Source organism: Mus caroli, unplaced genomic scaffold (genome assembly GCF_978045245.1).
Source record: "Mus caroli unplaced genomic scaffold, Mus_caroli_1 scaffold_8, whole genome shotgun sequence".
Lineage (NCBI taxonomy): Eukaryota > Metazoa > Chordata > Mammalia > Rodentia > Muridae > Mus > Mus caroli.
In genome coordinates this window covers 939,604-954,282 of record NW_028227263.1, presented here as the reverse complement: position 1 = coordinate 954,282, position 14,679 = coordinate 939,604, and the positions used below count along the sequence as shown (strand labels likewise).

At 51.4% G+C, this 14,679-nt stretch overlaps 1 protein-coding gene across 6 annotated transcripts in view; it reads left to right on the top strand.

Moving 5' to 3' along the window:
• Shank2 (SH3 and multiple ankyrin repeat domains 2) overlaps positions 1-12,829 on the top strand; it is a 453,640-nt gene extending 440,811 nt beyond the window's left edge. For all 6 annotated transcript variants that reach the window (XM_085841131.1, XM_085841128.1, XM_085841127.1 and 3 more), the window contains one exon: positions 7,419-12,829. In XM_085841131.1, the coding sequence (XP_085697257.1) occupies positions 7,419-7,995 (577 nt within the window). In that variant the 3' untranslated portion in view covers positions 7,996-12,829. The remainder of the gene's footprint in view (positions 1-7,418) is intronic.
• The last annotated feature ends 1,850 nt before the right edge of the window (positions 12,830-14,679 follow it).

Sequence of the window (14,679 nt, the reverse complement as noted above, 5' to 3'; positions counted from 1 at the left end):
TTCATCTTTATATTTGCAAGCCCTTGGGGTGGCGTTCCTCACAACTGGGCAGCATGATCCTGTGTGTTAAGTCCATGCTTCAGAGACACCGAGCAGGTATTGCAGCCTCTCTTGTTAGGGCTAAAAGCGAGGTTACAATAGCTGCTCAGTCCTCAACAGGAGACCTCAACAGGAGAGAAGCTGAGGTGGCCGCTGGCATTGGGAAGGTGGCGGGGAGGGGGTGCGGGGGGCCTTCTGAATGGCAGCAGATGACCCTTGCTGCCTTTTTTTTTTCTGGTTAGACAATGTCTGGTGGCTCCCAGGAGAGGGAAGGAGACTTACCCTCCACTGGGGACTGAGACTATTGTCTTTCCCTACTCCAGGTGGGTGCCAGATGTTGGCTGGGTGCTCAGAGAGAGCATCACTAGCACCCAAAACCTGGCTCCACCCAGCCAGTCTATTCCTGGCGCAGGCCTCTCAGAGCAAGGACTTTAGCCAACGCCTACAAAGCACCAACAAACATTGGGCATTCTGTCACACAGGTACCAGCAACGTGGCCATCAACCAGCAGAGAGAAATCTGAGGCAAAGAGTCAAAGAGACTGCATGGGGAGGTTCTAGAAGCTGAGGCTGGGGGTTGGCTTCAGAAAAAGGGATCACCACTGAAGACCATCTACAAGACTGAGCTCCTGAGAAGACAGGAACAGCCATTAGACCTAGAACTCCCCTGCTAATGAGGGGAGAGATGACTGTTGTTGACCTCAAGCAGTAGAGGAAACACAGGCCTCTGACCCTCCTTTTCAAATCTAAGGATTGCACCGGGTTGGGCATGGGCTTAGGGTCCTGGGATGCCAGCAGCGACTGCGAGACACAGAGGACCACAGGCTGGGATAGCCGTTCACAGAACCATGCATGCATCCTGTATGGGATATGCAGGTGACCGAGCTCTGCCTCTTGGCTTGGTGCACTGGCCTCTTGCCTACATTGCTCTCTCCATTGCCTTCACTGCCGGGCCCAGGATGACAACTAGAGATTCACTCAGTCTGAGCATCTTGCTAATGCCACTTGTAAAAGCTTCTAAAAGTTAAGTTGTAGATGACCCTGGGACAAATGAGGTTCAGAATCAAAAGGAGAGAAAGAAAATGAAGGTCTCAAGAGATAACTGAAAGCTGGCCATGCTCTCTGAAGTGACACACATTATGGCAGAGAGACCCTGTTTCCTCAAGAATGACTGTGCTCACCAAGGAAAGGCTGGCTCTCAGCGTGTTCCTCAGTGGTTCCACCACATGGGCAAGAGCTTTGCTGTGCTTGTAATTTGAAATAATGGGCCTTTTGCTACTTGCCAGCTCCGAGAGACCTCATCTTATGCTGGCACCAGGACAGGATCCAGGAAGAGCAGAGAGTTAGAAGGCCTGGCACTTGCTTTCTGGGGTGTAAGCAATCTAACTTTAGGATACCCGGGGTTTAGTATACCCAGTAGACTGACCCCAAGATCAGGACAGTGTGGAATTTAGACATATTTAATTACAAATATATTGAAAAACTCAGCTGAAACTCTTTCAATATATTTGTGTATATGTTAGTGTATGATATCAGAGACACTGAAAGACCATGGCGCAAAGCCGTGAGCAATTCTGGCTACAGGCCTGATGCTGAAGCAGTCTCACTGTTAGAAGTCAGACCAGACCCAAGTGAAGGAAATTGATGAGTGGGGTCTGCACCTATAATCTCTGTCTCTCCTAGCTGCCCACGGGCTTCCCAGTCCTAGTTGGGTGCAGAGCATGGAGCCCCTTGCTCTACAGCTCTGCCCCCTGCTCTGCAGCTCCGCCTCCTACTTGCCGCCTCACCCTCCCTCTTAGAGGGTATGGTTGTGCCCCAGCCCTGTGGAATGGATATGCAAACATTTCATGAGTAACCTTGGCATGTCCTTCAGTTGGACAGGGCTTTTGGCTTTCAGAGCCTCCTGTCATCTGAATCTGGCCCACAGTGGAGGCAGGAGGCTTGACATACAATTTTACTGCTTCATGGATCTAAGCAGAGCACTTAGGTGTCCTGGTTAAAGCTGCATAGGGCCAATGACCAGCCATGATAGGGAGTTTACTAAGCTGCTACCACTGTCTACAGCCCAGTATCAAGCCCAAGAAAGAAGAGACACAAGGACATCACCACAGAGGATTCTGCAGTCCTCCACAGCTGGGAAACGTAGTCATTGTCATCCACTCAGGCAGCCTGTTGATGGCCCAGGACACCAGGCACCAGATGGCGCTCAGAATTTGTCATTTAAGAGAAGCACGTCCCTGTTAAGAAAGCATGGCCAGTGTTCCCTTGGGGAGTGCCAGCTCTTGAGGTGAGAAATGGCCAAAACGAAACAACAGAACTGTATGTAACAAGTACCACAGAGAAGACAAGGCTCCAAAAGGGCAGAACTAGGATGGAGCTGGCACTCAGAGGAAGGGGATTTCAGTGACCCAAAGTTAACACCGGAGCCAGTTATGCAGAAATCAGAAGCATGGAGCCCGGGACACGATGGGTGGAGCATGTGAGGCTGGGCCAGATCGGACTCTCCGTGCCCGTGGGGGGAGTCAACGTCAAGCCACCAGGTAGGGAGTGAGCAGGCTGTGGGGACACAGGATCGCATCCAAGGGATAAAAACCATGCACAGACTTACCATGGCTTACCAGGAGTGGACTCCAGTTTGTTGACACTCCCGGGCTGTGTGTCACATGAGGAAGATGCTTTCAAGATCTGTGCTGAAGAGAGGTGGTTTCTGTTGCTAGAGACAAGAGGTACCTTGGAGACACTGGAGAGCTAGACCCGGCTGCCTGTCTATAAGCACTGACTCCTCAAGCTGGCTGTGACCAGAGACCAGCCATCACATCACTCAACAGGATGAAACCTGTTCTCTTCTAGCATCTGTGAAAAAACCTCAGCTCACTTTCATCTCCCCCTAGAGCACAGGGTAGGGAGTGCTCCAGGGAGTCCCCACGGCTCCTCTCCGAGGGTGTGGCATACACTCTACTGCCAGCTCTTTGTGGTGAGTCCACAAGGGGCAGAGTTCGGCCTTCACTTTGCTGAAGCACACAGGAAAGAAACAGTGGTACTGTGGAGGTTCAGGTGCCCAAGGTCCCTGGGCAGGCAGCGCTCCAGGTGCTAATGGGGCTTCACTCAATCCCTGCCACCCCTGCTGTCCTCCCAGGGCAGTCCTCCGACCCTGGCCAGTGTCCTCTGGCTCTCAGCTGGGTCACCAGTATTAATCAATATGATTGTTAAACTGCTGTGACCACCTGGTCCCAGAGCATGGGCTTCTGTTTCATGACATCTCAAGCTCTCTGCACTGCCACGCAGCTCTGGTACCTCAGTCACCAAGCAAAGCAGGAGGGTGATGGCACTGCCAGGGAGCAGCACTCAGTAGTGAGGTGAGCCCTGCTGGGGACAGCCTGGCACTTCCTGCCACTATCCACATATTAAGGTGACTAGTCTGCCAGAGTCTCTTCCTTTGACCACCAAACAAACGGCAGGTCTCCGTTTTAGAACATATTTATCTATTTGTATGTGCAATGGATGTTTTGCTTGCTTGTGTGTGTGTGTGTGTTTACGCCATTTACAGGTAGCACTTGCAGGGGCAGAAGAGGGCACTGGATCCTCTGGAACTGGAGTTACAGATGGTTGAACCATGTGTGTGGGTTCTGGGAATTGAACCTGGGTCCTCTACAAAAGCAGCCAGTGCTCTAAACCACTAAGCCATCTCTCTAGACCCGTCAAGTCTTCTCTCTTGGTCTCATCCCTCTTTTGACAAGATCCTATCACAGGTGAACAGTTCCTCATGAAAGTAGGTGCCTTCCTGTCCTGGCAACTTGTGAGCAGGGTGGGAACCCAGACAGTGTGCTGAGCCTGAGACAGCTTCCTCAGCAGGAAAGCAGGCAGTGTCCTACAGCCATTCCTTCTGTGGTTATGTATTCTGTTCCCATTCTGGAGAGAGGCCTAGAGCGAGCAGAGTCCTCACAGTTCTCTGAGCCCATGGTGACTGCAAGGCACCAGGATCAGAAGTGCTGAGGGGGTCCCAACTTCTGAAACTCAGGCAAACACATGACCTGGCTCTCCTTCCCGTGCCCCATTTGTGGAAGCCTAGATAGGCAGAGCAGCTTCATAAGAAAGCAGGCTGATGCCCGATGGGGTTCTATACCTGTAATGCCAATGCTAGAAAGGCTGAGGGAGGGGGATTTTGATAAGTTCTAAAATAACCTGGGGCTACAGTGAGACTCTGTCTCAAGTCACCAAAGAGAGGGGAGAGAGAGGGGAGGAAGGAGGGAAGACAGATAGTTTAGAATTTAGTGCCTCATATAGAGGGGAGCCTGGGACTGAGGGTCCATGCCTCAGAACCCTAGCATCAGTGCTGGCCCCTGAGGAGCCTCTGGCCCACACCTCTGCTCAGGTCCAAACTGAGTAACCACAGTGTGAGTCTGGTTGTCCGTCCACCTCCCCAGCTCATCAGCTCCTGCCAGGAAAGACAGGTGAAGAGCGTCTGTGAGCAGCTGGATTCGCTCTTGGGCTGGTTTTGTTTTGTTTCTTAATTCTCACATTTTTTAAATGAATTTGATTTTAAAAGCAGGCTAGAGATGATCCTCCCAGAGGCGGGTGTTTGTGAGTGTGTATCTATTCTAAATCAGGGTAACAGACTTCTGTATATGCCGCCCAGCAGCCCCGCCGTTGCCTAGCAACATAATGATCTGCGCACACGGGAGGATCCAGTGAGTCATCACTGTGTGATTCACCAGGAAGGAGGCAGGCTACCCAGAAGGTGCAGAGCAAAGCCGGCAGGCAGGCCAGTCCAACTTAACTCAGCAGTTGTCATGCTGGGTGGGGTACCGGTAAGCCCCAAGCATGTGGCCGGACCAGATCCATGCCGTTAGCCACTAGGCTGATCACCATGTTGGGGTGTAAACGTGATATAGAGCCCTAGCCTGGGCAGGTTGGCCTGGGTCCACTGGGAACAAGATTCATTCTTGCCAAGTCAAAGCCAAGTGAGGGAAATAGCTGTGGGCCACTTGTCAGTGATCCTTCCTTTCTTCCCTTGCTCTTATGAGTGCCTGCCCCAAGCCCCTGGGCTACCTGCCAAGAGGGCTCTGAGGTGCATCGTTCAATCAGGGTGGTTCAACCTACCATGTTTCACAGTCAGTTCTGCAGTGTGGTCTCAACCGTTCCCTGTGTCGTTTCCATTTGCTCCCATGGTGCTGTTTGCAGAAGAGGGTCATGCTGAGCAGAAGTAAGTGCGGCCTGACCAGATTCGTGTGCGCCCCCCACCCCCCCGCTGCCCCCTGTGTGTCACTGTCTCTGCTCCTACCTCTGCTTCCCAGATTCAGCTGCCTGCTGGCTGAATCCATCCTGACCAGAAAACCAGCCCAGTCCAGGGTACTGGCTTAGAGACCCTTCAGAGCAGTGCCTGGGTATCTGCTGGCCCTCAGGGGATTGGCATGCCAACCACATGGCTCCAAAATAAGGGTCAGGCCAGTGCTGGGCACAGAACTTCACAGTCCCCTTCCAATCCTTCACTGCCTTACTGGCACCCAGAAGCTCCTGTAGGACACCCCCTGCCTCCCCAATCCTGAAGTGTCACATGCTAGAAATGTGCCCCCCTCCCCAGTTGCAAAGAGCCCCTGGGCAACTGCAATGCTTATCCAGGCTTTACCTGTAGTGGCTTACCCTACAATCTGGAAATCGTTGGGTGACATTGCATGTTCTGCAGACCCTTAACATGTCCCTGGCCTACCTCTCCATGACTACCTAAAGCTAAATCTTTAGAGTTCCCCCAAAGCTGCAAAGCCCAAACGGGCTTCGTGACCTTAACTCCATGGGCTGCCTCAGGCCTGTTAAGATGACCTGCACACTGTAGGGACAGGCTCTCTGAGCAAACTTTGGTGGGAGGGCACTCTGGGACTTACAGGTACCTACAGTTCCCAGAAGCTACTGCTGCAGACCCACAGCAGAGGCCTAGCCCACTGAACTCACACCTGCAATGTCCAGTTCTCCCCTGCAATGTCCAGTATTTGAAGTAATCATTGCTAGCCCTAGTAGGGATAGTCCACAGAACAGAGAGGTCACCTGCTAATGGCTTCATCCAGACATACAGCAGGCTAAGAAAACAAACAACATCCCAGGAAGAGAAAGAGGCAGTGGAAGGTCCAGGGGCAACTGTATGTTGCCTCAATCTCTTTCCCCTCACTTATGATCTGAGGAGATCCTAGTCTGCTAGCACCTATGTGCCCTGCAAGGGGACTAAGTAAGGGGTCCCTCAAGTTCAGTGGACTGACACCATCATAAGGAGTTTAGGTCAAAGCAGGCCCCGTGACATCACACCCAGAATCCCCACCCTGACAGTTATGAGGTGGACCAGGGAGCCCTCAGTTCTTACCAGTTTATGCAGGACATGAAGACGGGGCTAAACTCTAAGCCGTTTCAGTCTAGGTTGTGCCCATGGCAGGATGGACCTTTCCAGAAATGAGAGGTGTGTGGTGTGTCTGCATTCACGTGGGTGAGCCCAGGTCAAGAGACGCACCTACTTTCTTTAACCTGGTGGCTGCCTGCAGTTTGGCAATAGAGCAGGAAGCAGTGTTTGGAGAGAGGCTTCACCTTCGTAGGTGTGTGACTAGAAAGTCTTCAGCAGCCCTGACGAACATGGTCAGAGAACACATTTCATAGAATGACCACCCCCAGATAGATGGGTGAGAAGAACTTCCTAGTCACTCAGGACCTCCTCCCAGTGCAAGTCACCCACCTACAGCAGGCCTGATAGGCTCTGTGAGAGTTGAACCTGCCTCTCCCTATTCTGAGGACTTCACTAACTCAAATGTAGCAGGAAGGACACTACTGGGAAAAGGGCCTTGTGTCTGTCTGCTATGGTAATAGGGACAGACTACCCTGCCAGCAAGTCTCTGCCTGCAAGGAGTGCACTGCTATACCCTGAAGCCTGCTGTCAAACCATCCAGTCAGTGTGGTAGGCAAGGTTCCCTATGAAGAGGCCCCTCAGAACTTAGCCTGGGACACACAAGCAACCTCTGTGCCCTGAGCATCTAGGGAAAATCTCTTCCAACCCTACGTCCCATTTCTGAAGCAGGGCTGGCTTGTCTGAAACCCAAGAAATTTAACCCTAAGCAGACCCCTGACAGGCTGCTGAGAAAGGGAGTCCCCTGGGAGGTGTATGTTGTTGCAGAGGGCCTGAGCTCATTCTGACCTGCACAGAGGGTCTCTCCAGGCACCTCCCAGCCTGGTCCAGGTGAGTGACTGGCTTGCTGTGCTGTGCTCCACCTACACCCCTCTGACTGGCATGGCTGTCTGTATCACTGCCAGTGCAGACCCTCTGCTGTGGTGTGGGTGCCTCCCCCTCCCATCCCATGAGCCTCAGTGACCGGGAAGTGATGTTCTTCTCTGTCCTTGCTGTTTCAGAAGCCCGGAGGTCATGAGCACTGTCTCAGGTACACGGAGCACGACGGTCACCTTCACTGTCCGCCCTGGCACCTCCCAGCCCATCACCCTGCAGAGCCGGCCCCCCGACTATGAAAGCAGAACCTCAGGACCGAGACGCGCCCCAAGCCCTGTGGTTTCGCCAACGGAATTGAGCAAAGAGATCCTGCCCGCCCCTCCCCCTCCGTCCGCCGCTGCAGCCTCTCCCTCCCCCACACTCTCAGATGTCTTTAGCCTTCCGAGCCAGTCCCCTGCAGGGGACCTCTTTGGCTTGAACCCAGCAGGACGCAGCAGGTCACCATCTCCTTCGATATTGCAACAGCCAATCTCAAATAAGCCTTTTACAACTAAGCCTGTCCACCTGTGGACGAAACCAGACGTGGCAGACTGGCTGGAAAGTCTGAACTTGGGTGAACACAAGGAGACGTTCATGGACAATGAGATTGACGGCAGCCACCTGCCAAACCTTCAGAAGGAAGACTTGATAGATCTTGGGGTGACTCGAGTTGGGCATAGGATGAACATAGAAAGGGCTTTGAAACAGCTGCTGGACAGATAAGGGTGGCTGCCCTGGGCCTTCACAGACTCCTTTCTTATAAGTAGAGATGGGCTTATGTTGAAATGTGTGGTGGCCAAGCAGAGGCTGACAGCACCAATCTCCGGTCTGTGGGTTTGTCTCTGGGTACCCAAAGATGTGCTGTGGGTGTCCCTTAGTGTGGCCAAACCAGGGCCACAGATATCTTGGGTGGCTTCTGTCCAAAGGGGGACAGGACAGTAAAGGGGGTTTCTGTCCTGGTCTCAGAGGCTGCCATGGACTGTATGTGGGACCCTCTCCTCCTGTGGCAGACACCAGTGTACTCCAGATACCTCCTGAGGCCTCCCTCCTCTGCCTTCTGGGCAACTCTCACCCCTCAGCCCTGGAACACAGCCTTTCTTCAGGCCTTTGGCCTCTGGGTGGGCTCATTGGCTCCGTCCCTCCCCTGTGCTTGGCTCTCGGTGAGCAGTTCCAGGTGGAGCCCTGCCTGAGCCAGACTGTAGAGAAACACTGTCCCATCCACCTCTTTGTCCGACTCCTGTGACGTGCATCGGAGCTTCTTTGGCCCCTAAGTCCTTGGCAGTGGTGGCTGTGGACAGGATCGTGCCCTGCTTGCTTAACTTGCTGTCTTTATTTCTGCAAACCGATTAGCATAATTCCAGGGTGGCCAAAATGAAGTCACACGGAGTTAGTCAAAGCACAAAGTCACGATCCTGAGGAGGAGGGAGGCCTGGCTGTAGAGCCAGCCAATGTGTGGCTGCCCAAGCCCACAGCCTCCTCCAGGGCAAGGACAGGTGTCTGCCCAGAGCATCTGCCCAGGAGGGAGAGGTTGGGGCTCTTGAAATTTACTCTAATTGGATGTCTGCAGAGCTCCACAGAGGTCAGAACAGGTGAGCAGCTACTTTTACAAGGACAAGAGGACCTGAGGCTTGTGGTAAGCATAGCTGCCATTGGGAAGCTGCTGTCCTCCCTGGTAGCAGATGGAATGCCATACCCTTCATCTGCACCAGGCCTTGGCTGAGCATCCTGCCGAGGCAGCCCTTTGGCTCTCAGAGGCCAAGAAAGGTGGAACTCAGGGGCCTTTCTCCCTTCTCTCACATAGCGGGGATCCCACCAGCTTGTCTTAACATCTGGCTCTCAGAGAAGCCTGTGGTCAGGACCTGGTGGAGGACAGAAAGTGGGGCACAGGCTGTGGCAAAGTTTAGGTGTGCGTGGAAAAGAAGGTGGGGAGCATCGTGGACCAAGCCTCACCTCAGGCCCAGCCACCTGAGCCCACCCTTCTTGTCCCCAGATGTCTCCCTCCCAAAACAATACCTCTAATGTCCCAGGGAGGTCACTGACTGCACACAGCCACCATGCAGCCAGCCAGGCTCCCAAAACCCCCTCTCCCCCACGCTCAGAGGAGACTCGAATGTCAGGTGACGGTTTTATCATTTCAGAACTAGCCCAGCCCATCTCTAATTATAAAACATCTTTTTCCTTTTTTTTTTTTTTCCTCTTCACTTATGCTCACAACCACGTGTCTGACGAGGCCTGGAACAGCGCTACAATGAACACATAAAATTTAGCAATTAAAAAAATCTTTCTTTACTGCAAGTTTAAATATGTGTATAGATAGTTCATAAGCACAATACTTTAAGAAGAAAAGTGGCTGGTCTACTGGGCAGCCCCTGTGCCACCCAGTGCTGGAAAGCTAAAGGGAAAGGGGGTTGTGGTTTAACAGTACCATTTCCTTGGGACAATTACACAAGCGACCTTTAAAAAATTAACCTTCCCTGGTCACATCCAAACCTGCGACATCAAGTCGTTTTTCAGCTTTTGCCACAGTTTCATCATTGAAGGGCAATTATTTCATCAAAAAGATTAGAACCCATGACTCCGCAGTTTCTCCAACAACAATGCACATACATGCATATTACACACACACACACACACACACACACACACACACCCTCATGCATCCACCACAACCCTTGTTATGGAGACCAGAGCTTTGAATCTTATTCTGTCCCCAAAACCCTTTGCAGGTCAACCCTAACTTCTGAGTCATCTAATCAGCTGGTACCAGGTGACTGTTGAGCACCATGCTCTGGGTTCCCTCACCCACAGCAAGGCGAATGAATGAGTAACACTCCAGAGATGCTGCAAGTCCAGACACTGCGGGTAGCCACTGAAGAATTCAGAGTGTGAAAATGTGGCCTCGCCATTAACTTGTCTTCCAATGGGTGGTTCTTCGAAGTCCCCTCAGTGTGCCATAGCACTAGGCTCCTTTCCTTTGCCTCTGGTTGGCATTACCTCTGTGCTCAGTGCCAGGCAGATGCTAGGCAGGAGAGACCTGGTGGCTTGGGGCACACTGAGCTTAGGCAGCAGGTGACAAGCTGCGACTGCCTTCCTTAGACTTCAAGCCACATGCCTCCAAGCAGAAGCAAGCTGACTGTCAGCCTTGGAAGCTGATAGGCCAGCTTTGCTTTGCAGTGTCTGGTCACAGGAACACAGCTGGACCTATCAGAACTGACCCCCAATCACCCAAACACACATTTGCCTAGATACTGGGTCGCTGTCTCTGACAGTTGATTTTGCACAGAAAGCAATAGTCCCTCATTGAAATTGCCGCCCACTGTTCCCCCCCACACACTCGGACATGTCAGGACCAGGCCCTACCCCAGGACCCTCTTCAGTGGTGAACCAGATGTTAAACTGCTCATGAGGACCATGTTACCACTATTCCAGGTTTTAAGATCAACTTTTGTTATATACTGTAATTTAAATAACTGCATAAATTTACATGCCTAGTTTCTGTAATATTGTGTATACAAAACCAAAATCTCTCAAGCTGTAAATTGTGTATACCCGCCAGGATCCCTACTCTGGGGCATCCGTGCGCATTTTAGATTTAATTCATACAATTAAAAACTCAATGTGACTGCTGATGTGCTGAAACTTTACATAAGAATTATTTGTGATACTTTAGTTAATAAAATGGTGAGGTTTTTTTTTTCCTGAGTTATTGAACAGGCAAACATTACCCAGCTGACCTGGCAATGACCTTTTGTGTGTGTGCGGGTAGGGGGGCCACAAATATTGATTTTTTTCTCCCATTAGCAATTTTGGGTTTTGAATATGAACATGTTTCACACTATAGTTTGTGTGTAACGACACATGTCACATTACCTTTGTTGCTGTTAATTTTGTGCTCCTTTTCTTTTTAGACTTTATTTATTTAGAAGGAGAGAGAGAAAGAGGAAGAGCGAGGGAGAGTGAGCAAGTGAGAGAGAGAGAGTTCCTGTACTTTGCACTTTCCCCCCCAAATCCTTCAATCTCTTGTATGGCAACCAAAATTACTGTAAAAAAATAAATATACTCTTGCAATAAGGTTGTGTTCTGATTACAAAGGAGCTGACTCCCCCCACCCCCCAGCCTCCCAGAGCAGGCAAGCTTGCCATCAGAAATACGGTGTTGTTTTGCACATTTCAGCCTGCTTTACCTGGGCAAGGTAACAGGATAGCATCTTCCCTTCAGCCACTTCACCTCAGGCCCATTTTCTCAAGTGCCCTCGTTGTCTAAATGAAAACCTTGTATAGTATTTCAAAATTGTGCAAAATGTCAAAAATGTGACCACTCCTGTGAGCATGGGTCCCAGGCCTGGCTGTCCCTTCTGCCTCAGGGGTGGGCACAGGGGCACCTGAGACTGACCTCCGCTTGCCTCCTTCTTTCCCAGAAGGAGAGGTGTCCTCACAGCAATGAGGGCTGTCGGCCAGCCAGGGACCACGGGAGCAGAAGACCGAGTGGCTTCTCTGGCTGACCTAAGCAGGTGTTGCTTCCACAAGCAGCAGTGGACTAAGGCCAGGGCAGAAGGAGAAAATCTGGGTCTTTGGCAAACATCTGGACCAGGAGCGTAGGGCCATCTGTGTGCTCCTGGAAGTATATCTGAAAAGCACTGAGCCTCTCTGGCCTCCTGAGCTCTCCCCCAACAGGGTCTCTCCTTGAGCACACCCTTCATCCAAGCAGCAGCCACTGTGTCCCCATCTTTGTCCTTTGTTCCCTGTGTTCCTCCTGTAGAGTCTCCTCGACCATCAGCTCCCCTTGCTTCACTGTCTGACAGCTTTTTCCAGACCCCTCGGTAAACTGGGCATCCATCAGGGGACATCTACCAGTCGACCTTCTCTGTACTTGAACTGTGTTTAAGGCATTTGCTCCCCAGGGGTCTGGATCATGCTGCAACTGCAGAGGCCCTGGGTGGGAACATCCTGTGTGTGGGAGGGAGGGGGGTCACAAGGACACTGGCATTCAGACTGCCTGCTTTAGGTAGAATCTGGCAGTGTCCTGTGCCCTGCCCCAGATTCTAGCAGCCCTCTGGCTCCACCCTGCGAGTCCCCACTGTCCTGATGATGCTGTTTCTTCCTGCACTCTGGGACGTGGGTCTGCAGCTCACAGTCTTTGCTGGTTTGTATTTAAAAGTCACAACAGCCACTGTTGGCGACTTCTACTAGAACTCTGTTCACAGCCAATCTGAAACTTTAATATTGAGCCTTCAATAAATTCTGGATAGAGAAATTGACTTAAAAAACAAACAAAGTGTGTGCCTTGGGTGTTCTGAACTAATCTGCATAATACCATACTGTAACTGTACATTTGATAAGAAGATCAATGTATAATGTAGCTGATTTAAACAAAATAGTTCTAGTGCCTTGTCTTCTGAACTGGAAGCCCATATCAATGCACAACCTAAAGAAACAAAGCCCGACTGGAGAACTGAGTGCTGAGAGGAGCTAGGCCCTGTGTGCAGGGCCCTTCTCATCAGAAGACTGTGGAATACACAGTCGGTTATGCTTAAAAAGAGAGAGAGAGAAAGAGAGAGAGAGAACGTTGAAACAGAATTGTGTTATCAACTAATTTTCCATTAAAAATGCTCTCTGCTACATCACGTCCAGTATTTTCATTTAAATGCAAACATGTTTTAGAGAATTATCATGGGGGAGGTGGTGTCATTTCTGATGGCATCCTGGGTGGGCAGCGCTTGTGTTATAGCACCCCCTGGTGGCACTGGCCAGTGCTGCTTACCGAGGGCAGCGGTGGTCTTGGTTTCATGTTTTGCTAAAAATGACAAAATATGTGCATTCTCATGACTGAGACTAGACATTAGAAGCATGTCGGTGTGACTCTAGTCTCACAACTGTCAGCTGTTTCCAGAAATTCAAGATGTCAGATTTCCCCGTGTGGTGGGCACACTCTGGGAGCAAGCATTTTTGTCCCTGGATCTAGACTAATCACAATTATAGTGATCCTCAAGGAACTCAGCCAGAGAGGGGAGTGATGCCACCACACACCGTGTCTCCTTAGCCTACTGATGGCAGAGGTAGGGTGGACTGACATGCCATAGAGTGGTACTGTCACACACACAAACCTTAAAGATACAAAGAGTGCCTCAGACCCAGAATCCTCCCACCAAAGCCCCAAGACTGTCATGAGGCTGTGCTACAACCAGCAGGCTGTGGACTCACTGGTCACAGGATTTAGGCAGGGTAGGTCCCCATAATCCCAGAAGCTGAATCACGGAATACAGAGGGGCACCTTCTTCCTAGTGTTAGCATTGCACCCACACAAGGCATGTGCCCGAGGGTCAAGAGTCCAAAGGTGAGACTGGACACTGCCCATAGGCACTGGGTGAGATGCCCAGGTATCCTAGGGACACAACCGGGACACAACCTGGAGTCAACTCAGCAGCTCTCTTAGCTGTTCATGGAAATCAAGCCACCCTGATGTTGCCCAGAACTGAGGGAGTGTGGAGAATGCACTGTATAAAGGCATTGGCATAAGCAGAGTGCAGCCTGGACACAGCAGGGTGCCCTCCAGGAGTGTGTACCAGCTACAGGGCAGAGCCTTACTCCAGGGCACTTCAGTCTCAGTGTGGAACTAAGTCCTGCCTGAGTCATGGAAAGGAGAGTCCCAGTTTACTGTGCAACCTCCCTGGCCAGGTTCACCTGGAAGGGAGAAGCCACAGATGCCCTAGGAATAGGCCACTTGGTCAGAGTCCGCACCTGATGACAGGGTCATGACCTCTTCCTTTCTCCTTCCTGAGTCATTAATGCAATTCAGGGATTCTGGAAGCTCAGTACTGCCCAGGATCACAGTCCACACCAGTTTATAGAGAAGAGAAGAAGACTGGAATCAGAAACAGACCACTCTAACTTCCTTACCTGTCTGTGGTCAAGATTGCCATACACAGGGACCCTGACCTTCAAATAGAGGACCTAAAAGAAAAAAGCACCTTGGCTAGCTGTAGCATTGACTGTTCCCTGAGAACTGTCGCAAGCTTACGTCCCTTTTATAGGTGCAGGAACTGAGGCTCAGACATGTAGATGCCATGTGGACAGGATCTCCAAAGGCCCAGTCCTCAACATGGGCGCACACAACTGCCACTCACAACTAGGAACTACCTGCAGTCTCTGGTGTTTTTCTCTGATGCCCACGGTGGTGACCTGGGTGCTAGTCCACCACAGTGGCTTTTCTTCCACAGCTCCCTCTACTGGTGAGAAGAAGGCTTTTGCCTTTCTGCCCCTTCCAGATCGCAAGTGTGACAGGAAGTCAGAGCTGAGGAGGACAGGGGCAGCCGTAAGCATAGACCCACTGCCCTGAAGCCAGGAAGGAAGCCAGAACAGGACAGCTGCAGACCTCCCTGGCTGTGGAGCACACCCTCTGAGCCAGCTC